General features: G+C 43.1%; 1 protein-coding gene across 1 annotated transcript in view; it reads right to left on the minus strand.

Annotated features, from left to right (window-relative positions):
- KCTD3 (potassium channel tetramerization domain containing 3) overlaps window positions 1–25,404 on the minus strand; it is a 355,533-nt gene that overhangs the window by 290,839 nt on the left and 39,290 nt on the right. The window contains exons 2-4 of the mRNA XM_029593200.1: window positions 18,345–18,398; window positions 8,701–8,746; window positions 4,675–4,748 (exon numbers count right to left, since the gene is read on the minus strand). Coding sequence (XP_029449060.1) covers window positions 4,675–4,748; window positions 8,701–8,746; window positions 18,345–18,398 — 174 coding nt within the window. The remainder of the gene's footprint in view (window positions 1–4,674; window positions 4,749–8,700; window positions 8,747–18,344; window positions 18,399–25,404) is intronic.

Consider the following 25,404-nt stretch of genomic DNA (forward strand, 5'->3'; position numbering starts at 1 on the left):
CTCATTTGAAGAAAATTTCTCCTTCGTACTTGTGTAGCTCTTGTTATATCGGAGTATGTCCAAGTTTTTTGTCCTAAGTACAGCTTATCTCTATTTCTAAGAGCTAATTTTAAAATGTTATCTCTGTCAGATGCCTGTACAAATCTTACGCATAAAGTTCCGCGATGTTCAACTTGTTCAGCCATAGTTTGTTCCAAAAAAGCAGTGATATTACTCAGATCATTTTGTTGTATATCACTTTTTTGAGGCTCTTTGTTCTCTATTTTCCCCAATGACACAAAGAAAATCTTTGCTATTGGAGGTATATCCTCCGGTTCACATTAAGATTTCCATCAGATATTTCTTATATTGCTCATAGGGAGACATAAGCTTCACGCTTGGGAAATTGAGAATTCTTAAGTTATATCTTGCTTGGTTTTCCATAGTCTCAATATTCCTGCTGTTTACCAATTCACCTTGGATCAATCCAACCTGAACTTTTTCCACCTGACCAACCCGATTTTCAAGGCCTTGCAATTTCTCATTATGTACGGTGACGATTGGATCTATCTGTAGCACACAATTCTGTGTGTCTAAACTCTCTATGGATACTTTTAAGTCCATTAAAACATACCATATATTTTCCAGAGTTATTATAGGTGTCTGTGATTCGCTCGAGATAGCGTTTGAACTCACTGTTCCTTGCAGACTGCGTTCCTGCCTCGTAATGGGGGCGGCCGCCCGTCCATTCTGCTCCTCCGGCGTCGAGGTCAGAGGATCTCCACCATCTCCCCTGTCCTTAGGTCTCGCTCCTTCTTCCTTCAGATTTCCCTCGATGGGGTCAGGAAATTCTGACTGCTCTGGTTGGCCTTTCAAACCCAAATCCGGGGTTTGTGCGAGATGAGGCGGCAGAGGCATCACGGGAGCCCCAGGGCTTAACGAGATGTTTAGGTCCAGCGGAGTCAGTGTTTGCTCCACATCAACGCTGGCATCGGGCACTTCTCCCAGGTTTCTAGCGTTACTCGGTGAGAAGAAACTCCCGATTGATAACCGTGAGGAGGTAGGAGCCATTCTAGACGGGGTCTCCACTCAGATTCTCCCCTTCCTCTTGGTGTGCGGCATTTTTTTTCGGGGAAATTCAGTCAAATTCTGGAGCACTCCTTTCACACAGCCTACTGTTCAGACACCATCTTGGGCTAATATTATTACTAGTTCTGAAAGTTCACAAATTAAAATATTCCAGAGCCTTCTCAGAAAAGTACCTTCTCTACCCAACTACTTTGTTAGATTTCTTATAACTTCATTTATTTCTTTCTGTAAATGATTGCTTTGACAAACTATTTTAAATAAGAGCTAATCAAACAAACAAGCAATTTTTGACAGCTAAAACTATCTGCACAAAATTATAGTAAAGTCTGCAACAGTGGACACGCCTGAGGGAGTGGACAGAAAAAGAAGTGATTTAAGAACATTTGGGGAGTGGTCAACTGCCTGGTAGTTAAGTAAAACAAATAAGCATGGGTGTAGCTTGCTTATTGCGGTGGTTACTACCCCTACTACCCCTAACTTATCAGCTAGATATTCACTTGGATGCAGCTCCATCACTGCTTTCTACATTAATGGTGGGGGTGGAAAGGAAATAGAACCAAGAGCTAAGAGAAACAGATAAGTATGAGAGAAAAAAGTGTGTGAAGCTTGCTGGGCAGACTGGATGGGCCATTTGGTCTTCTTCTGCCGTCATTTCTATGTTTCTATGTTTCTATTCATTGAAATAAACTGGAGTAATGCATTTGGGATGCAGATATTCAAGGACGCAGTGCACGATGAGAGGAAGTGGAGGGAAGATATTGATGTACACTAACCAGAAGATAGAGTTTAGGGTGAACACGTGAGGATCTCAAGGTAGCAAAAATAGTGCAATAAGGTGGTGGCCAGAGTCAGAGGGATGACCAGAAAAAAAAAAAAAAAAAAAAAAGGATGTGATACTGCCTCTGTACAGAGCACTGATAAAACTTCACCAAGAATAGTGTCCCCCATTCTGGAGTCTCATTCCTCCAAAAGGATGTGGACAGGCTGGAGACAGTTCAGAGAAACAGGCTACCAAAATGATGCAGGTCCTACACCAAAACACATATGAGAGTCGAGGTCCTAAATATGTATATCCTAGTGGAAAACAGAGAAGGAAAAATATGAATAAATAGCACCAGCAATCCTCTCTCAGATGAATAATGTTCAAGAAATATATGAGGTTTCAATGAGAGACTCAGGTGCAAGCTCAGAAAGGACAGGATAGGGCAATCATGGAATGGCCTCACAATGGAGATGAGGAGACAAAAATGGTAACAGAATTCAAGAAAGTCTGAAGAAATGAGGGGAAAACCAAAGATCAGCAAGGATCCAAGGCATTGCATTGGAATGAAACTGGGCCCCCTAGATGTATTTAAGAGCCCTGAACTGCTATCACAGTTTGTGTTTCTGTAACACATGATGCACCAAAGTGTAGCAGTGTTCATTTCATAACTGGAAATCTCTTTTACAAAAAATATTCCTATATTAAACTTTACAGCATCTTTAGCTAGAAAAAATATCTGGGTGTGAACATTAATGCAGCTTGCATTTTCCAACTTTCTCTAGTACCAGAGAGCCCTGTCGATACATATACAACTGATGAAGAGCCTAGAATCTGCTGGGATTTCCTTTATTACAACTTTAAATGGGAGTGGAGTAGCAGCATAGTGGTTAGAGCAGCAAGCTGAGAAAACTAAATACATCAAAACAAACCAAAAAATGTTAATGAGAATTTCACCAGGAATAAAGGAACCTGCTTTCTAGGAAGTGCGTGTTCATGAACAGCACAATAACAAAAATCTTATGCAACACACCAATCTCCACAGATCTGGCAGCGCGGACATGGAGAGGATTCTTAAGATTAAAAGAATTGCTATGAAAACACTGAAAGTCCAACTAGCCTCGTTTCCAAAATTTAAAAATAATGGCAAGAAGGGGCAAAGAGAGTGGAGTAGCAGCCTAGTAGTTACAGCAGTCCCACTGTTGCTCCATTGCTTCAGGTACAAATATAGATTGTAAGGTCTTTGGGGATAGGGAAAAACCGGAATGTAATCTGCTTTGAAGTGCTGAATAAAAAAGTGTGAAAAGCAGAATATAAAAATCTAAATAAATCTGTCCTGTTGGACCATCTCCCTTTTGATTCTAATCTTTCTGATTTATCTCATATCCATAAGTTAACATGGGCAGGCTTTTTAAAGTTGCACTTTATTACAACATTTACATTATATATTATCTGTGAATGATTTTAGAAATGTAAATCTCGCATTTTTGCTGTCCATGATTGATTATAGCAATTCAACTACTTCAAAACGCTGCCACACGGCTTATTTCAGCTGTGCAGTTGCACTTGCTTCCACTTCAGCAAAGAATCAAAGTTTTTATATTGGTCTTTAAGGCTATCTCTGGTCAAAGACTCTCTTATTTGACCGAGTTGCTATCCTGGTACTCGCCAACCAGAAATTAAAGATTACAAAAGGATGTTTTGCTAGTTGTTCCTTCAATAAAAGGAGCATCCAATAGTAAGAACACATTTGTGAACCTTTTCTATCATAGGCCCAGTTTTATGGAACTCCTTGCCTAAGGATTTGAGTGTTATATCAGATATTAAGGTTTATTACACCTTTTGATTTTCTGAAGCTTTTGATAATATTTAAATGTATCAGCTGAGATTATGATAGGATTCTGTGGAGTTAGTGTGAATGTTTTGGATATGTATTTTACTGTTATTTTATGTGTTTCCATATATATTTTGTTTTATTTTTTAATTAAGTTTTGTATTTGATGATATACATATGCTTATGTAAACCGCATAGTATAATGTATTTGGTTTATGCAGTATATAAAACGTTTTAAATAAAATAAATATGTACAAGGGCAGGAGAAGGGAGAAGTCAGTGTGGTGCAGACAGCCAGACTGGTTAGTTACTTTGGCTGCCTTATGTGGCTGCCAGAGCTCCTTCAATGCTGCTGCTCCCAGCACTCAGTGAGAGTCACATCCAGTACTTAGTACATGCTATTCCTGCCTCATTCAGCCAGGTGATAAGACAGAGGGATGAAAGAACCAAGACAGGGAAGATGAGGAGGTGCTGTATGCAATGCGTGTTCTGCAAAAAGCAGGTCCCAGATAATCAAGCTTTGCATGCCACCTCATTCTGAGGCTTATACTGTTGCTAGGGAAAAGAGGCATGCATGATTACACTTTCTCAGAAAGCAGCTCCTCCATGTTTACCAGCCACCACTGGTGTCTTTTGTTGCTGCTAGGTGCTGAGAGCAGCCTGGATCTGAGCATCAGGCAGGGGTGACTTCTCCATGGTATGCCTGATAAGGGTTGAAGGAACACTGGTTGGGAAACACTGCCCTAACAGACAAAAAATTGTATATATTTTGTTTAATACATACATATTCAATTTAAAAATTCCTGAGAGCCCATCTCCTGTTTCTTTCAAGATAAGGGGCCATTATAATTAAATAACCAAGCTTGAAGTACAAAATAGCTATTACAAAATGGAATCCTAATGGAATATTTTGCATTACATTTTATTTCTTGCAGTGAGGAAGCGAGAATGCAGGAAGGAAGGAAAAATTCCATTCCCATGTGTTAGCATTTATAGTTGCATACATGCATACCTTAAGTCTAGCTCCTTCGTTCGTAGAAAATTGAGAATAGGTGCAAACGCAGTTGGGTCTCTATCAATAAATATCTGCAAATGGAAACAGGCAAATTACATTTTCTGGATGTAAAAGAGAATTATTTGGTCACATTTTAAATTTCGCAGTGATATAGGCTGGCTTAAGACTGAATCCAAATGGAGCATGCTGTTTAATTAACTGATTTTCTTTCTTCATCATTAGTGATGAGTATAGAAACATAAAATGTGGTGGCAAAAAGGACCATATTCTAGTCTCCCTAAGTTACTTCCTGGTACAATGTCACAGACCAGTGTTTCTCAAACCAGACATGGAGTTTGAACAAGCCAAAGTTTAAGAACTCCCCTTCAATGTATTCATTTTTTTAAATCATTCAAAGAAATGGTCCGAAAGAAAAAGAGTGAAAAATGGAATCAAAAGATAAGGCTCTCTTGTATGAAAATGTAATATATAAATCGAGCACTAATTGCAACAAGGCATAAAGTTAATTCAATTGTGGACCATCATACCACCAGGGCGGGTACTGGGTAAAATACTTTTCTCCACAATGCCAGTCAAGCATAATCATCAGTCCGAGAGTATCTTTTTTTTGTATTTTATCAGGGTTGCTCATTAAATGTCCATGTGAAATTGTGACATGGCACCATGTTTTGAGAGTCTTTGTTTCAGGGGCATCAATCCACAGAAATACTGGCCCAAAAACCAGTGAAAATCTCAGTACCCGCCCAGTGGTATGAAAGTCCACAACTGAATTAACTTTATGCCTTGTTGCAATTAATGCTCCATTTATATATTACATTTTCATGCAAGAGTGCCTTATCATTTGATACATTTCTAAAATAACATGAGAGAGAAATCCTTGAAAATCTACTAGAGCATCTAGAACAGTTGTGATTAACTGAGTAAACAAAAATCTGGAAAAACTTATCAGAGCACAAAATGTACGCTATTGACTTGTTGTCCAGATTTACAAGTTTGGGATGCAGAAATACAAAGGAGCAGTGTGTGGTGATGGTAATGGGTGAGTGGGGAGGGTTGTTAAGATATCGATATGCACCAACCAAAAGATACTGCCAGGTGATCACATCTGATGATTTCAAGGTAAAGTAATAGCATGAGAAGACTGTGTAGGTAAAAACAGTAATGGAATTTCAAAAGACATAGGGTAAGCACAGGAGGATCTTTAGTTGCAAAGAAGGGAAAGAAAAGTCTGATATCAACTGGGGCCTGTTATTATGTTTCTCAAGATGATCCTGGAGTACCCCCTAGCCCAGATCAGCATTGGTGACAACCGGGTTTTCAGGACCTCTGCAATGAATATCCATGCGTCAAATAGTTTTAATTCTCTATTAATTTTACCATAGAACAGGAAATGCACTCTACTTGCAAAATACAAAGGAGGGCCAATGTACTAAAGTTATTGCAGCAAAGACCGCAGGAATGGCCCAATACTGTGAGACGTTTTTCTTCCAATACTGGCCCAATTATATATAGGTCAAAATTCAAAGGGATTTATCAGGATAACTTTTGAATTAGCCAGATAAACCCTGAGGTTTGAATATCTTGACCACTTATCCAGATTTATTTTATTCAGCTATGTCACTGACTAGCTAACATTTATCTGGATACTTTTGAAGCATTCCATGGCAGATTTCACATAACTGAATAACTGATCCGATTATCACTGAAGTTTGAATAAGTTATTTAGCTAAGTCTGAATATGGCCAAGAGCAGGTTTAAAATTATCCAGGAACATGTTCCCGGATCGTGTTAACCTTAACCAGCTATATTCAGATAATACAGACGATAAAGTAGTGATCCAAAATTTTTTTAAAAACCTAGTGGCCCTGCTCGCCTGATCCCCCACTCCCATTTCAGAAACAAATGCTGGCCATTACAGCCAATCTCCCCTCACTATCCAACCCCTCAAAATATAACAAATACATAGCAGGGCTTTAGGCCCAAAAAGCCTCCCCTTCTTCCCACTAAATTTACTAACAAGAATTTCAACAGTGGCCCTTCCTTCCTTTAAAACCAATCTAAAGCCTCCCACCTCACCTGGAACCCCACACACCCCGTACTGTTGCTAGGATCTGGCACATGCTACTAACATTCTTGCCAGATTATTGTTGGTTGGGCTGGGAGTTGGATGCATGTACAGAGCACCTTGCGGCAGTAAGGGGATTGGGGGGGGGGGGGGGGCAGGATTTCTGAGTGGGGTGGGCTTCAGTAGGTGGCCAACCTTCAAATTCTAATTAAACAAACAGAGGTAGGAGGAAGGGAAGGCAATTTTAGGCCTATAGGCCAACTACGTTATTGGTATATTTTCAGAGGCTTTGGGAAAGAGGAGGGCACTGGCCAACAATTTTTTTTACTGGAATGGGGGGGGGGGGGGGGGGAAGGGGAGAAATCAGGCCAGCAGTCAGGCTAGCTTTTGGGTTTTTTTAAATTATTATTTTGGATGGCTACCTAATCAGCTTTATTTGAATGTAGGCTATTAAGGAAAAGTTATCTGCGTATATGTTCTAGGATACCTTTCAAACTTAATCAGCAATATTCAATCATAGCCGATTAGGTTTCAAAGTTATTTAACTTTACATACCTGGATAACTATTTGAGAATTTCAGTGGGACATTTATTCCAGTGACTATCCCGGATACTTTACACACAGGGACCTTTGATTTCAGTCTTTTGTTTATTTTACCTGGGAATTTCAATGTGATAAATGCCAGTGGAAAAATGACTTTGAAATAACACAATGGAGAAAAATGAGTGGAAGAGTCATTTTTCCACTGGATCTCTCTCTTGTTCTAACATTGAAGTTTCCAGGCAAGGTTCATGAAGGTTCTACAAAAAAAAAAAAAAAAGCAGACTACTGCAAAAAATTACACCTGAGGTGTAATTAAGTTTTACATGGAAATAGCTCCTCGTTAAACTGTATACCTATTATGTAAAATTTAACGCAAGTGATCAAAGTTAATGAACTAATTTGTAGATTTCTTTTATTACCAAATTTGACCATGATGCAATTCACATTCACTAAATTGCACACATAACAGAGCAAATAATGCATGATTTTTCAAACACACAATTATGCACGTTAAAAACTTTTTCACATTATTACATTTGCAAACTGCCAAACAGTTTAGTATATTGACCTCTTAGGTCTTTTCTTCCTTAACACTTTCATTATGTTTGCACAGTGTTGTCATTTTAAAAGTCTGTTCCGTGGGCTGTCCATGGAACAGGCAGCAGCTGCTCATGTGTCTATGCATGGGAAATTAATTCTGTCAAGCAGTGCTATTTAAATGGGCACTGTCAGAAAACCAGCAAGCTCATAGTTTGCTTAAAATAAGATTACTGCCTTTATAGGAACACTACTGAAAAGCAACAGTGCCTACTCCTTGCTGCAGAAACTAATCTGCAGCAGACAGACAATGGATAGTGGGAACAGGAAACAAAAAACATTTTTCACAGTCCCATTACTAAGCATAGACCAGTAAAGTTAATAATAGCAAACAAGTATCTCCTGCTCCATCTCTATCTTCTAGTTAAGAAATAAGACAACGGGGTGCTTTTGATATAAAGAAGGAACCATAGCGCAGTTGCCCAGGATTTCTTTTTTTTTTTTTTTTTTTTTTAAGAACTACTTCATTTGGTTTGAATGTCCTCTAATACTAAGTGATGATTTTGTGGAACTGTCATGCATAGGTGTAATTTTTTTTTTATTTCAAGTTCCTTATTTTTGTTTGTAAGAGTTGTACTCTCACAAACCAATAAAGAATTTGAACATAGTATTTTTCTGCAGTCTTAAAATCCTTACCATTAATTTTTCAAAGCAAATGATCTGAAAAATAAACATCTGCAGTGTGGCGGCAGTACTGCCATTTTTATGTATGCTTACATTTGATGTATAGATACTATATTCAATAACTAAATTAAAAGTAATTCTGGATTCAGATGCATCAGCCACATCTTGACCAGCTACTGATGAACTATACTTACAGCACCAGTTTCATCCCGTAGTGTTGAAATCCGCCCGCTTAGCAAACTGAAAAACACAAGGATTTAATAATTATGGGTTGTTGCTTATAGTGAGATATACTTCACAATTATGATATAATGTATTATGGGATAGCTTTCTTAAAAGTAGCAAGAAGTGACTAAAAAAAAAAATTAAGAAATTTCCTTTTCTTTAGGACAGTCAGATGAATCCAGAAAAAGTGGGTTATGCACCTCTACCAGATGTAAACGGAGCAAACTGATGTTACATATATATATAAATATTATATATATATATATATATATATATATATATATATATATATATATCCCTGCAGTGACATCAGCCTGCCAGTCTTCTCTTCAAAATCAACTATAAGAGTAGCAAAACTTGATTACACAGATAACCATTTCAATACTCAGCCAACAGGCAACACTGAGCGGATGAACCCTTACCAGTAATCCCTAACACACATAGCCATGGAGGAGGACCATAATACAACCATTCAGCAAATTATCAGGTAAGTAATAATTTCTCATTTGTTAGCATCCAGTCAGATGAATCTAGAGCAAGTGGGATGTACCCAAGCTACTCCCAAATAGGGCAGGAGGCTGCCTGCAGTCCAGTCAAAACCGCACGTGCTCAGATTGTGTCATCCCAAGCATGCACATCCAGGAGATAATACCTGGAAAAAGTGTGTAACAAGGACCATGTCGCAGCTCGGCAGATGTCAAGGAGAGACAATTTCACTTCTGCCAGTGACACTGCTTGAGCTCTAGTGGAATGAGCCCTGACCTGAGTAGGTAATGGCTTCCCAGCATCAACGTAAGCAGCCGTGTCTACCTCTTTAATCCAGAAAGGTATGATAACCCACGAGGCCAGCTCTCCCTGCCTAGTACCACCATGAAGAACAAACAGGCGATCTGTCTTCCGTAAAGGTTTAGTAATCTCTACATACCGGACAATCTGTCTCTTGATATCCAAGAGTTGCAAAAGATGATACTCTTTGTCCAGAGAGGGCAGGGATATGGACTGATTCAAGTAAATGTTAGTGCCCACCTTCGGTAGAAAAGAAGGATCAGTATGCAGCCATACTGCCCCTGGAGTCATTCAGAGGAATGGCTCCCGGGAAGATAAGGTCTGCAGTTCGGAAACCCTACATGCAAAACAAATTGCCAGAAGAAACACCATTTTCAAGGTCAGTAACCACAAGTTCAGGTTATGCATCGGTCATCAATAAATGTAGCTGTGCCATCAACTTCTAAATTTGAGCTTCTGGCAGGAAAACCTTGCCCTGCTTTGTGCCAAATTGAACCCCCAGGTATTCCAATGACTGAGCAGGCTGAACACCACTCTTGACCAGGTTCAAAACCCAGTTGAGCTCCTGCAACAGAGAGATCACCTTGCAGGTCACCAGGCAGCTCTCCTCCAGTGACTTGGCTCGAATCAGCCAGTTGTCCAAATACGGGAGTACTAGAATCCCATCATTTCTCAATTTTGACGCAACTACCACCATTACCTTGGAAAAGGTCCCGAGAGTGGTGGCCCAGACCAAAAGGCAATGCACAAAACTGATAATGGTGTCCCAAAACTGCAAACCGCAGAAAGTGTTGATGCTCTAGTTGAATGGATAGGTCCAAAGAGGTCATAAGTTCCCCTGACTGCACAGCCATTATCACCAAGCACAAGGTCTCCATGTGAAAGTGTGTCTCTCACAAGTGACGGTTGACACCCTTGAGCCCAGGATGGGACGAAAGGATCCCTCTTTCCTGGACACAATGAAATAAATGGAATATCGCCCCATATTTTCTTGAGATGTGGGTACTGTTATCACAGCCCTCAGACTGAGGAGCCTTGCCAATGTACCCTCCACTGCCTGCCTTTTCTATCCTAAGGAATACTGCGAAACTCCAGTGGATATTCCTTCTCTTATCACCTTCAGGACCCATTGATCCAATGTGATCGCAACCCACCTCAGATAGAAGAGAGAGAGGCATCCCCTTATCTCTTGCTCCCAGGGGTGAATCGACAAACCTTCACTGGGAGGCTCGGGAGGATCCACTACTCAAGCCCGTGCTCCTTCTGGGCTGCCTGGGATGAAAGGACTGAGACCTACCAAAGGGCTGAGTCTTCTGAAAGGTTGCTCCTCTATAGGGTCGAAACCACTTGGATCCCCTAGCACAACCTCTCATGCTAAAAGAACATGGCATCTGCTTCTTATCCTCCAGCAATCCAACACGCTTCCAAACAAAAGCAAACCTTTAAAGGGCAATTTTGTGAGGTTAGCCTTGAAGATCGCATCGGCCGACCAATTTCTAAGCCATAACTGTCGCCTGGCCACTATTAACGAAGCCACCCCTCTGGCTGAGGTGCAGACCAAACTGAAACCTACATCTGCCAAGAAGGCAGCATATGGCTCCATAACTGCCTTGGAATTCACCCTTGAGTCATCAATCTCTTGAGAGAGAAGTAAAAAGAGTGAGCCACCAGGGAACAACAAGATGATATTTGCAAAGTCACTGCCACTGCTTCAAATGCCTGCTTAAGGATAGTTTCAATTCTCCTATCGTATATATCCTTAACGGCTGCTCCTCTCTCCCCGGGGATAGTCGTCCACTTGGAGACTGCACATACAAGCGTATCCACCTTTGGAAAATGTAAACGCTCTCTCACCACCGGATCCATAGGGTACAGGCCTTCCAAAACCCAACCTCCTTAGCCTCTGGTGTGCCCCACTCAAGATCAATCAATATTTGAATGTCTTCCATGACAGGAAAAAAAAAAGAAACCATAATGAGATTTTAATTTGGTTCAGACATGGAATCTGCCCCAAGTACTCCCAGCATTTTCAAGGTCTGCGAAATCAGGGCTGGTAGTTCTTCTCTATGGAAGAATCATAGCATAGTCCTATACGGTTCTAATCCTGAAGGAATTTCACCGTCCTCAAGAGTGTCAGGCTCTGCAACATCATCCGTGCCATCCAGATCTCTAACGGGTAATCCTGCTGCTGCTCCAGGAGTATTCCGGCACTTACTAGTAGATCCAAGCAAGGTTTGCACCTGCAAGTCTGCCCTGGGAGCATTAGACGAGGCTGAGGACTGCATCTGAAGAAAGAATTGCAACTCCTGGAAAAATTCTACCCATGAAAATGTAGAAATATCCAGACCAGGAGGTACCTGAGGCGTACTCACTGAGCTGCCTTCCCCTGCTGAAGAACCAGTTAGGGAGTTCCAAAATCAGCTGCCCCACCTGAAAAGTCTTAACTCAAACCTACATCAGGCTGGAAAAACTAGGTTTAGTGAAATCAGAAGAAGATAATTCTCCCTGAGCCTCCAAACAGTGCTGGCACAAGTCAGCGGGTACTCCTGGTTAGGATGCCAGAATATGACAGGCAGTGCAAAGAGAAAGGCGCTTAGGTTTCTTAGACCGGCAGCGCAGTGACTGGAAGCGTCTAGCTTTTCTTTTTTTGGGGAGGGGCGCCATCCAAAATTCTAGGCGTCTCACACCTATTCGTCCCAATGCCTAGGCACCAAAGACTTAGGCATCCATAGGATAGGCACCGTAAAAAGATTAAGCGCACAGCGCATGCACAGGTAAGCAGACGGCCACTTAAGATAGTGCAACCAAGATAAGCAGCGACTACTAGGCCTGCCTAAGCATCCAAAAACTGTATGCACAACTTGGACACACAGCTAGATGCACACACCGAACTGACAATCCTGAAGAGAGCAGACTAAAGAAAGCACGTGAAAGGCTGTTGAGGCCCATCATGTGGCACGCAGTGAAAGTGCCTCAGAGCGGGGCCTAGCTATAGAGACTGCATGTCAGAACGGCGTGCTCAGCAAGGAGACCAGTGGATGGAGGAAGATCTACCGCAAAAAAACCTCTGTTTCTGTATTTATTTTTTTAAACTTACCTGAGCTCAGCCTTACCTGGCTGCAGGGGGGTGAGGACATTTGCTGTCACTCCACACTCAGCTGCTTAACAGCTGAGTCCACACCAGTTGAAAAACCAGCTACCGGACCAAGGCACTCATCTAAGGGACCATGGAAATCACCTCAGGAATTCTTAACTGGGGGAGGGACCTTTAGGTATCATCGCAGGAGAGCAGGACAAATTTATTTTCCTTATTTCTCCTTTTTCAAATCAAAGCAATCCCCAGTAGGGAGATGCACGTCCATCTGCTGGAGACAGAGAATACAGGCTGATCTCACTGCAGGGGTATATATACTATGACATCACTTTGCTCCGTCTCCATCTGCTGGTAGAGGTGCAAAACCCACTTGTTCTGGATTCATGTGACTGGTCGCTAAGAAATTCTAGATTTAAAATGTCTTACAAAAATCTTCACACCCTTGTATAACTTTCACTTCTTACTGCCTATAAAATACAAACTGATTTGAAAAAGCTTGATCTCGTCTGCTAAAAATGGGCAAACGCTGCATCATCTTGCTGTGAAAAGTTGGTAGACACTTGTCCTAAACAACTCACGGCTGTTATTGCTGCAACAGGGGCTTCCACCAGTCAAGGAGTGTAAAGATTTACACAATCAAGACTTTTGGGGGGGCGGGGGTTTGTGTGTAGAGAATATTGTGTATATGAGTGAACAAACTCCTACGTTAATAAATTTTAATTTGTTTTTGTTAGAGAGTAGAATGTGAAAAATATATAAAGGTGTGAAGGCTTGCAAGGCACTGCAAGAAATACTAAAAATGCTATCAACTGCAAACAAGGGCAATTTCTTCTCCCCACAGCCTTAAGTGCTGTTGATTCAATAACATTGAATCAAATGCAAACTTCATCCCACCAACCTTTCTTCCCCACCTGAACTAGGACTCTTCAAATCAAAGAACATCCAAATCCTTTTCGTCTACTCTCCACCAGGAATCCTTAAACACAATCTATCCCCGCTAGTAGAAACCATTGCCAACAATACTGACATGGACATCCCAGCAATAATACTGGGCGACGTCAACATACATATGGACCGATCCCCCCCACAGCTACCTGCCAACTCCTCATGGACTCCATGAATGCAATCGGATTCAAACAAATTAAAAAAAAACCCCAAAGCGGGCCACACACTCAACCTCATCTTCACCAATGAAAAAATCTCAAAATACACACCGCCTACAGCAACTACAATCCCCTGGTCAGACCACAAACTAATCCAAACCAACATACAACTAGTAAACCCCACCCTGGAACCAAAGAAACGCAATAAACTAATCACGTTCAACAAATCATGCACTAGCGACCTAATCAAAATACTTCCAAACTCTCTGAAATCCCTAAACACAACAGACACAAATGCCGCCATAGACTCATGGCTCAACATCAACACGGAAGTCGCCAGAATCAAATGCCCACTCATCAAAAAAGAACTCAAACCATCTACCAAGCAGAAAGCATCATGGTACACCACCGAACTGAAGAAGACCAAACTCCTTCTAAGGCAAGCCGAAAAGAAGTGGACATGAAACCCTACCCCACAGCTGAAAGACAGTTTCAGAACCATACTGTATATCTACAAAACCAACAAAGATAAAGCCAAACGCGATTACTACGCTGTGAAAATACATAACCACCAATTCAACCCTAGAACCCTCTTCGCATATGTCAATAACTTCACCCAACCAATCTAAAACTCACTCACAACAGCCAATCAGACAAACCCCAGCGATGAACTAGCCCAATTCTTCAACAATAAAATACTAAATATAATTATAACCCCCCTCCCCCCCATGCAAACATTGAGGCTACAACAGAACCACACACAAACAACGATAAATGTACACACTTCGAATACGTTGATTCAACCGAAATTGAAACCATCATTCAAAACATCAATCCTGCATCTCATCCCATTGACAAAATTACCATAGAATTCCTTAAACAAATACCAAATCACATAGCCAAACCATTAGCAACCATAATCAACCTTTCACTCGACTAAGGCATTTTCCCCAATAATCTAAAATGCACCAGCATCAAACCAATACTCAAAAAGCCTCATCTCGATGAAACTGATCTAACAAACTTCAGACCAATCTCAAACCTACCCTTCATAGCCAAGATCCTTGAAAAAATTATAAATCGTCAACTCTCTGAAAACCTGGACAACCACAATATACTCTCCCCTGCCCAACACAGTTTCAGAACCTCTCTCAGCACCGAAACACTACTACTCTCCCTTCTCAGACACAATCCTCAGAGGACTGGACTGTGACACCTCCTATTTACTCATCCTCCTTGACATATTGGCGTCATTTGATACCATCGATCACAAAACGTTAATACACAGACTGAAAGAAATCGGACTTCAAAGCATAACGCTCAGCTGGTTTAAATCCTTCCTATCCAACAGGTCATACAAGGTCAAATTCAACGACACCGAATCCAAGCAAATCCCCCTCCCCCACGGAATACCTCAAGGTTCATCCCTATCCTCCACATTGTTCAACATTTATATGACCTCACTGTGCAAGCGCCTAAACGAAACAGGACTGATGCACTATGTATATGCCGACGATGGGCAAATCTTACTCTCAAAGACTCCATTGAGCACACACTAAAGCTATGGAACTCTCACCTAACTTCAATAAAACACCTACTCTCACAACTATCCCTCACTCTCAATCACACCAAAACAGAAATCCTATACATATCTAACAAACCCTCCCCACCCCCTTTCACCCACGCCTCCTCTCACCTACTTACAAACCAAACACTCTCCACAGTAAAGAACCTTGGCGTCATGCTAGACAACCAATTAAACTTCAAGAAACACATCAACAACTTGCTGAAAGACGGATTCCACAAACTCCAAATTCTAAGAAAACTCGAGCCACTTCTATACCCACAAAACTTTCGAAAAGTTCTACAGGATCTTCTCTTTTCCAAACCCGACTACTGCAATGCCCTTCTACTAGGTCTCCCAGCCTCCACTCTTAAGGGGAATGGAACAGCTCCCCTATGAGGAAAGACTAAAGAGGTTAGGACTTTTCAGCTTGGAGAAGAGACGGCTGAGGGGGGATATGATAGAGATGTTTAAAATTATGAGAGGTCTAGAACGGGTAGATGTGAATCTGTTATTTACTCTTTCGGATAATAGAAAGACTAGGGGGCACTCCATGAAGTTAGCATGGGGCACATTTAAAACTAATCGGAGAAAGTTCTTTTTTACTCAACGCACAATTAAACTCTGGAATTTGTTGCCAGAGGATGTGGTTAGTGCAGTTAGTATAGCTGTGTTTAAAAAAGGATTGGATAAGTTCTTGGAGGAGAAGTCCATTACCTGCTATTAAGTTCACTTAGAGAATAGCCACTGCCATTAGCAATGGTAACAAGGAATAGACTTAGTTTTTGGGTACTTGCCAGGTTCTTATGGCCTGGATTGGCCACTGTTGGAAACAGGATGCTGGGCTTGATGGACCCTTGGTCTGACCCAGTATGGCATTTTCTTATGTTCTATCCAACTACTCAAAAATGCCACGGCCAGAGCTCTCACAAACAGCAGAAGATCAGACCACATCACACCCATCCTTAAAGACCTACACTGGTTACCCATTCCTCAGAGAATACAGTACAAGACTCTTACCATCATCCACAAAATTCTCCACAATGACAAAACCAACTGCCTGACCACCCCCTTCACCTCCACACGGACTCTGCACTCCTCAAACTCTGGCCTGCTAACACTGTCCCCGAAAGCTACCCAATGGACATAACAAGGGAACGAACACTATCAATTGCCAGTCCCACCCTATGGAACAAACTCCCCACAGATCTAAGAACAGATCCATCCACCCAATCGTTCAAGAAATGTCTTAATACATGGCTATTCCGCAAAGCCTTCCCAACAACAAACACGAACGAACCCCAAACCAGGCCCTAACCCTTGCAGTCAGGGAAAACACCACCTTCAACTACCACACCTGTAAATAACTATCTATCCATTCAATACCCATGCTGCTCTATCTATCCATTCAACAGCCATGATGCTCGCCTTAATACATAATACCCTCTCCTTCACGTCCCATGTTACAACCCACCCATATTACTGTTACAGATACATAGATTGTGTAGCATATGGTATATCATATTACCCATGCTACTGCTACAGATACACCCTATACCAAATGCTAATTGTTGTTTATTACTATTATTGTTTTTAATCATGTTAGTTATAATTTCACGTTACTGTTTCCAGTCGTTCCCTGTACCAAACAAAAGGAAATGCTTGACTTCCTGCACCTTTTAAGTCGTATGTAAACCGATGTGATATGTAAATCGAACACCGGTATATAAAAATAAATAAATAAATAAATCATTCTTCCTATGTAATTCAAGGTCTGAGTCTAATACCTGAAGCACCAAAATGTGATTGTTTAAAGTGATTTTGAACCCTCAAGGCAACAGAGTATTGGAGAGAAGGACGTGGTAATCTGGCAATGTCATGACAACACACAATGATCTACATTTTTTGTGACTTGCCTTGTGGTTTCTGAATGAGAAGACATGGAATCAAGAATGACTAAATATAGTGTAGCTATATTTCATATAGCATCTCCCATACAAATTTGTCAGCACAGAGCCAGATTTAAAATGGAGGGCATCCAAAGGCAAATAGGACTGCAAAGTTCCCCCTCACCTCCCGAAATCATGGGTGCCCCCATCTTCTGGACTGCCTCTCCCCTTAGACTCTGCTGGCAGCGCCTGCAGCTACTGAAGAATGTTTTTATGTACCAAAAACCTTCAGTTGGTGAATCAGAAATGTTTTAAAGAAAGAAAATTCAGTGCAGAGGCTGCAAGCAATCATGTGCTCACAAGCCCTGCCCCCTTCCCCAGCGTCACAGACTTCCTATTACCATGGCCATTTGATGTGCAGGGCCACCATGCAATAGCTCATAGGTCCCATGCTGAATTTTCTTCCAGGAATTGCTGCTGCCACCCAACAGGACAACAGAGCGGCAGTAATACTGAATCCGTTATTTTTAACAATATATGTTACTTTACATATTAATCATGGCGGAATTCTGCACTACTGCGGAATGCAGAATTTCCTTTCCCGCAGATTTCCCCCTTCACTTGCAGAATTCAGGCCACATCACCGCTGAGTGCTATTGCAGGCAGGATTGTGGCAATAAGGCTCACAGAAGGCAGCACAGCTGTGCTTACAGCCTAGCTCCGAATACCTGGAAGGGGGGGGGGGAGAGAGAAGAAGCGAGAGAAGAAGAGAGAGAAAGCGAGAACTGTACAAGGGAGAACATAACTCCATATATATCTACCACTATAAGACAGGCACTTTCAATTCAGGGTGGGTTGGATGGGGGGCAGTGCTACACTGGTCTGCCTAGGGCGCTACAGAAAAATGAAGGCTTGGTTTTCTGTATTTAAATACAAATACTGAATTGCACTGAAATGCAAAATAATTTACAAAAAATATTGTTATTTTGACAAATAAATGTGCAGAATTTAGAAAATATATGCGAAGAATTTTCAATTTTTTTGGTGCAGAATTCCCCCAGGAGTAACATATATACATGCTCTCTAGCTTAATTACAGCAGCTACTGATTTCCTTGCTCCACTATGAACAGCTACTGTCAGCAATTGAGTGTAAGAGGGAAATAACCAATACAGTACCTGGAGAAAAAGGAATCTGGAATCCACATAAGTGTTTGCCTTGATGTACTAAATCTGCAGGTCCAAAAAAAAAAAAAAGTGTAAGAGAAAAAATGAAGATATAATTTATAAAATGTTTACGTCTTCCGACACAGAAAGTACTGTTGGGTAAACCACCTTAGAAAAATATTCCTTATAAATTTCTAGGATCCTATTCAGCAAAATTTAGTTAAGCAAGATTAAGAACGAATAAAGTGCGAAAGGTCAAACAGAATAGACAAACCCAGATTAAAACATCCTGTAATTCTGCTTTAAGATGTTAAGTATTTGTAGCTGTTCAGGTCCCTTATTGAGCAAGTAAGGTTCTTTCTACTTTTACTCATGGAAGCATAAACAAGCACAAATGAACAGAGATATTTTGGATTAATTATGTTCCAAAAACATATGATGATGCAAAAAAAAATACACTGAATTCTTTTATCTTCCCTTCTCTGGATCTAAACCCTTAAAGCAGTAAAAAAAAAAGTAGCGATAGGTGTATGAAAAGCCCTTTATTTCCAATAAACCGATCTCCACTTTTTTTTACTGCTGTACAGCTACCACGATCGGCTTCCAATTTGTTTTTTGGGTCTAAACTCATAAAGACATTGCACATAGATTTGTGTTAAGTATGAACACTATAGAGGGGACTAAGGAAATGAGATTTTGAAAACAGTAATGTGGCAATAATTAAAAAAAAAGTGCTTAATGTGTTATATTATAATAAACCAAGCTTACAGGGCGATATCAGATAAACTACAAAATCATAATCCTACATCTCATGAGTTTACAATCAGACGCCAACTATGCAGAATTGCACAAAGGCCATTTTATGTATCAAGGGGGGGGGGGGAGGAGAGGATGGGACTGATATCAAATTTTGTGGTTCTTGTGGGTATAATCATTCTGTGCACCTCTGAACAAGCTTGTGTCTGAGAAGGTGGTATAGAATAGGGATGTGAATCGTTTTTTGACGATTTAAAACAATCGTCAGATATATTTTAAATCGTCAAAAATCGTTAGAGCCGCGATACAATAACAATTCCCCCAACTTATCGTCAAAAAATTGTAAATCGGGGAAGGGGGAGGGCGGAAAAACCGGCACACCGAAACAACCCTAAAATCCACCCCGACCCTTTAAAACAAATCCCCCACCCTCCCGAACCCCCCCAAAATGTTTTAAATTACCTGGGGCCCAGTGGGGGGGTCCCGGCGCGATCTCCCGCGATCTCCCGCTCTCGGGCCACGGCTGCGTTAATAGAAATGGCGCTGGTGGCCCTTTGCCCTTACCATATGACAGGGCAAAGGTAGCGCCGGCGCCATTTTGGTTCCTGTCACCCGACGTCACGAGTGCAGGAGATCGCTCCCGGCCACCCAGGGACTTTTGGCCAGCTTGGGGGGGGGGGGGCCTCCTGACCCCCACAAGACTTGCCAAAAGTCCAGCGGGGGTCCGGGAGCGACCTCCTGCACTCGCGCCGTATTGCCAATATTCAAAATGGCGCCGGCGCTACCTTTGCCCTCACTATGTCATACGACCCGTATGACATAGTGAGGGCAAAGGTAGCGCCGTATGACAGTGAGGGCAAAGGTAGCGCCATAACATAGAATTATGACATAGTGAGCGCTCTATGTCATACGACCCGTATGACATAGTGAGGGCAAAAGTAGCCCTCACTATGTTATACGACCCGTATGACATAGGGCAAAAGTAGCGCCGGCACCATTTTGAATATTGGCAATACGGCGCGAGTGCAGGAGGTCGCTCCCAGACCCCCGCTGGACTTTTGGCAAGTCTTGTGGGGGTCAGGAGGCCCCCCCAAGCTGGCCAAAAGTCCCTGGGGGTCCGGGAGCGATCTCCTGCACTCGTGACGTCGGGTGACAAGAACCAAAATGGCACCGGCGCTACCTTTGCCCTGTCATATGGTAAGGGCAAAGGGCCACCGGCGCCATTTCTATTAACGCAGCCGTGGCCCGAGAGCAGGAGATCGCGCCAGGACCCCCCACTGGACCCCAGGTAATTTAAAACATTTGGGGGGGGTTCGGGAGGGTGGGGGATTTGTTTTAAAGGGTTGGGGTGGGTTTTAGGGTTGTTTTGGTGTGCCGGTTTTCCTGCCCTCCCCCGATTTACAATTTTTTACTATTTAAAAAAAAAAAAAAACCATGATCAGATTTCCCTCCCCCCCAGCCAAAATCGATCGTTAAGACGATCGATCACACGATTCACATCCCTAGTATAGAATAAAAGTTAATAGGTATATAGTGCATGTTATATGGGATAATGCACATTTGCCTTTTATTTATGTAAAACATTTTAGTGTGCTAAATTTAATATTTGCTTACAAATAGTTATTTTTTTGCTTGTTTTATACTTGCAGAATTCCAGGAAAACTGAGTGACTGCAATGCAAAATCAGGCAGAACTCAATTATGAACACATACTTAAACTATGTACGAAAGACCCTCACAAATTTGATTTGATAAGAAATGTAAATACAACTTAATGCGATGTAGTTAAAGTTTGTGCAACAAAAAAAAAAAATTGTCAGAAAAATTGTATGCGCTATTTTGCTAATGGGCTTATCTGTATAGAAGCCTCAGTAGCAAAATTTTACGCATGTCTAATTCTGTGCATCAGCCTCTAAGTCTGTACACAAAGAAATTAAGGGCCTGATTCACCAAGGACTTTTCCCACAAACATGTCATAGGAAAGCAGAGTTGCTTACCTGTAACAGGTGTTCTCCAAGGATAGCAGAATGTTAGTCTTCACACATGGGTGACCATCATCAGATGGAACCTGGTACGAAAACCTTCTGGCACACTGAGCATACCCAGCATGGCTTAACCCACACGACCACACGGGGTCCCCTCTTCAGTTCTGTAACATAGAATTATGAAAAAATAAAACATAGGAGAAAACCCAACTCCACAGGGTGGAGGGCGGGTTTCGTGAGGACTAACATCCTGCTGTCCAAGGAAAACATCTGTAACAGGTAAGGAACTCTGCTTTCTCATAGGACAAACAGGATGGTAGTCCTCACACATGGGTGAATCCCTAGCTACATGCTGTCCCCTAAAACAAAGGGACCAACACCCACCTAACCAAATGCCAACAGGCACAACACCTCCATAGGGACTCCATAGGGACTGCCCACAAGTGAGCCACCAAAGTCATCATGGCTCAGACAAGATGAGCCTTGACATGACCCCCAAGCTGCAGTAGCACTTGCCTATAACAGAGATGCAATCTGCTATCCAACTGGACAGTGTTTGCTTACCAAATGGCAACCCCCAATCTATTCCTGTCAAAAGAGACAAAAAGTTACGTGGATTGCCTATGACCTTCTGTCTGCTCCAGATAGAAGGCTAAAGCCCTCTTACAATCCAGTCTGTGCAAGGCCCGCAGGCCTGGTTGCAAGTGAGGCTTGGGAAAGAAGGCAGGCAGGGTGACTGACTAGTTAAGATGGAACTCCATCATCACCTTGGGCAGGAACATAGGATGCGTGCGGAGAATCACCCAGTCATGAAAGAACTTTGTGTATGGAGGATACGTCACCAATTCCTGAAGCTCATTGACTCTGTGTGCTGAAGTGACTGCCACCAAAAAGATGACCTTCCAGGTCAGGTATTTCAGGTCACAGGAGCTCAGCAGCTTGAAAGGAACCTTCATCAGATAAGTCAACAAAACACTGAGATCCCAAGACACAGTGGGAGACTTCAAGGGAGGTTACAACTGAATCAGGCCTCACATAAACCGTCCCACTAAAGGCTGCATGGAGATGGGCAAACCATCCACACCCTGGTGGTAAGCTCCGATCATGCTCAAGTGCACCCTAACTGAGTTGGTTTTCAACCCAGCCTCCAAAATGAGGACGAGGGAATCAAGCAGTTTGTGAGTGGAGCAAGAAATGGGATCCAGGCCACGTTGCTCACACGACACCGAAAACCTCCTCCACTTCAGCCCATAACACTTCCTAGTGGAAGCATTTCTGGAAGCCACCAGGACCCGAGACACATCATCTGAGAGGTCAAGAGGCAGCAGAATCAACCTCTTAACATCTAGGCCATGAAAGACAGGTCCCAGAGGTTGGGATGCCGCAGTCTGACCTGATCCTGAGTGATGAGGTCTGGGGAAGATTCCAGGCTGATCGGTTCCTGGAAGGAGAGATCCCGCAGGAGCAGGAACCAGACCTGCCTTGGCCAATGAGAAGCTAGGAGGATCATAGTCCCCCGGTCCTGGAAAAGCTTCGAGAGAGAGTCCTCATCACTAGAGGGGGGGGGGGGGTCGGAGAATAATTGCACAGAAGGCCCAGGTCCCAGTTGCGGGAAAAGACGTCCAAGGCCAGAGCGCTGTCTGCCCGGTACAGGGAGCAGAAATGAGCAACCCTGCTGCTGCAAGGGGATGCAAACAGATGCAAACAGGGTTTCTCAGAGATGAAAAATCCGATCTGCCACGCCTGGTTCAGGGACCACTCGTGGGGCTTGAAGGCTTGACTCAAGCGGTCTGCTATCACATTGTCCGTCCAAGCCAGGTACATGGTTTGGAACACCATCGCTTGGGACAGAGCCCAGGACCAGATCTGGACCGCTTCCTGACACAGGAGGAATGATCTCGTGCCCATATCGTAACCTGGTTGTCTGTCTGGATCAGGACCACCTTGCCAACCAGCTTATCACTAAAAGCCCAGAGAGCGTACCCGATCACCCGGAGCTCCAGGAAGTTGATATGGTATTGTGCTTCCTGGGTGGGCCACAGGCCTTGGGTGTGGAGCCCTTCCATTTGGGCCCCCCTACCCCAGGTTGGATGCATCTGTGGTGAGGACAACCTGAACTGGGGAAGATTACGACAACACCCCTTGCCTTCAAATCTGAGAGGTTCCCCCACCAGGGCAGAGAGTCCCAGAGAGACGGTGTAACCCAGATATGGACCAAGAGGCTCTGGATGGCCTGACTCCCCTAGGCCCTGCGCATGTGCAAAAGTGGAAAGGGAGTAACATGGATGGTAGCAGCCATGTGCCCTAATAGCCTCATCATGTGCCTCGTGGAGACCTGCTGGCTCCACTGCACAAGCCCCACAAGGGACACCAAGGTCAGTGCCCTGCCGAGGGGTAGAAAGGCCTTCGTCTGAGTCTTGTCCAGCAAGGCTCTGATGAAGTCCAGCTGAGGCGATGGGCTCAGATGAGACTTCGGGTAGTTGATAATGAACCTCAAAGACACCAGCACCCGGATGGTCGCCCCCCACCTGGGTGGTGCTCTTGACCAGCCAATCATCCAGGTAGAGGAAAACCTGTACTTGCAACCTGCATAGGTGGCCCTTTGCTCTTACCATGTGACAAGGGGCTATCAGTGCCATTGGCCAGCCTCTGTCACATGGTAGGAGCAATGGATGGACGGCGCCATTTTGTAAGATGGCGCCGTTCATCCATTGCTCCATGTGACAGGAGCCAGCCAATGGCACTGATAGCCCCTGTCACATGGTAAGGGCAAAGTGCCATCGGCGCCATTTTGATTAGTGGCAGCTAACTGCCTGAGAGCAGGTGATCGCTCCTGGGACCCCCACTGGACCGCCCGGTACTTTAGGAAAGTTTTGGGTGGGGGGGTCGGGAGGGGGGATTTTAAATAATTAGATCTAAAGGGTCGGGGTGGATTTGGGATTTTTTTTTCTGTGTGCCTTTTCTCTCCTCCCTCCTCCCCCCAAAACGATAAGAAAACCACACGAAAATTTTGTGGGGTTTTCCTATCATTTTCGGGGACTCCCGATACTTGATGGATTAGAAAATATTGTACGATATTTTTATCCGTCAAAAAAATGATGCACATCCCTAGTCAGTAGAACTGGAATAGGAGGGGACTGCCTCGGAGCCCCAGCATCAATGGAGGGTAAACCTCCTCACCTTGGGGATGCTTCGGGGGCATCACAGCAAAAACCGGTGCCAGCCCGAGCCCAGCTTTGTGCATCGACTGTGACCAGTGTCTATGCTTTCGCAATTGTCTACAGTGCTTGGCACGGTCTTTCCCCAGCGCCGAGGTGGAAGGTGAAAATCCAGACGCCCTCAACCTAGAAGAGACTGAGGAGGGCCGAACCCTAGCCCCTTGCTCCTCCGGTGTTACCGGGAGGGTCCAATGGTGAGGGATCGGTGCCCATTGGTTCCCCATCTTTGGTATCAAAGACATCGACACAGATGTTGAAGATTTGGACCTCCTAGAGCCAAAAATCTTCTCCATCTTGTCGAGACAAGCACGCTGGCCCTTGGGGGTCATCTGATCACAAAGCTGGCACCCCCAAACGTTTTAGGATGCCCCCAGGCAGAGGATGCACACATCATGTGGATTCATGATGGACATAGTCCAAAGGCACTGATGAAAACCTGACGCCATATCAAAAAAACAAATTTGGCGAATGGTCAATGGCTTGTGGGCCCCCGAAGAACACCGCTAGAGGGAACCAAGTGCACAATAAAGACTTACCGAGCCGCAGGACTGACTAAAGCAGGGGAAACAGAGAGGGACCCAGTGCAGGAAAGAAAATGCAAAAATTAGCCAAAAGTGGAAGTTTCCCAGAAGAAAAGAGAATAAGCTCCAAGACCGCGAGACGACAGCTCTGCGGAAAAAAAGACTAAAGAGGGACCTCTGTGTGGATGCACAGATTAAGCCATGCTGGGCATGCTCAGCATGCCAAAGTTCTAGAAACTTTGACAGAGGGTTTCTGTGCCAGGCTCCATCTGATGATGTCACCCACGACCATCCTGCTTGTCCTAGGAGAAAAAGCCTTAGTGAATCATTCTCTAAATGACTTGCCAAATGCTATTCATTACATAGTGAAAGAAGGATACATTGTTAAGGCCCCTAGCATTTTCCTTATTTGTAAATCATGGATTTGTAATACACCAAAATCTAATCCTCACCTCCACAACAAAAGTCATTAGAAACAAACAAAAGGTACCAGAAATGTTTCTGTGTATTAGCATAGGGATCCATATTTGAATTCTCTGAATCTACATAGCAAATAACGTGCACCCAGATGAAAGTAAAGAAAACCAGACATA

The sequence above is a fragment of the Rhinatrema bivittatum genome, chromosome 3 (genome assembly GCF_901001135.1).
Source record: "Rhinatrema bivittatum chromosome 3, aRhiBiv1.1, whole genome shotgun sequence".
NCBI classification, from domain to species: Eukaryota; Metazoa; Chordata; class Amphibia; order Gymnophiona; family Rhinatrematidae; genus Rhinatrema; species Rhinatrema bivittatum.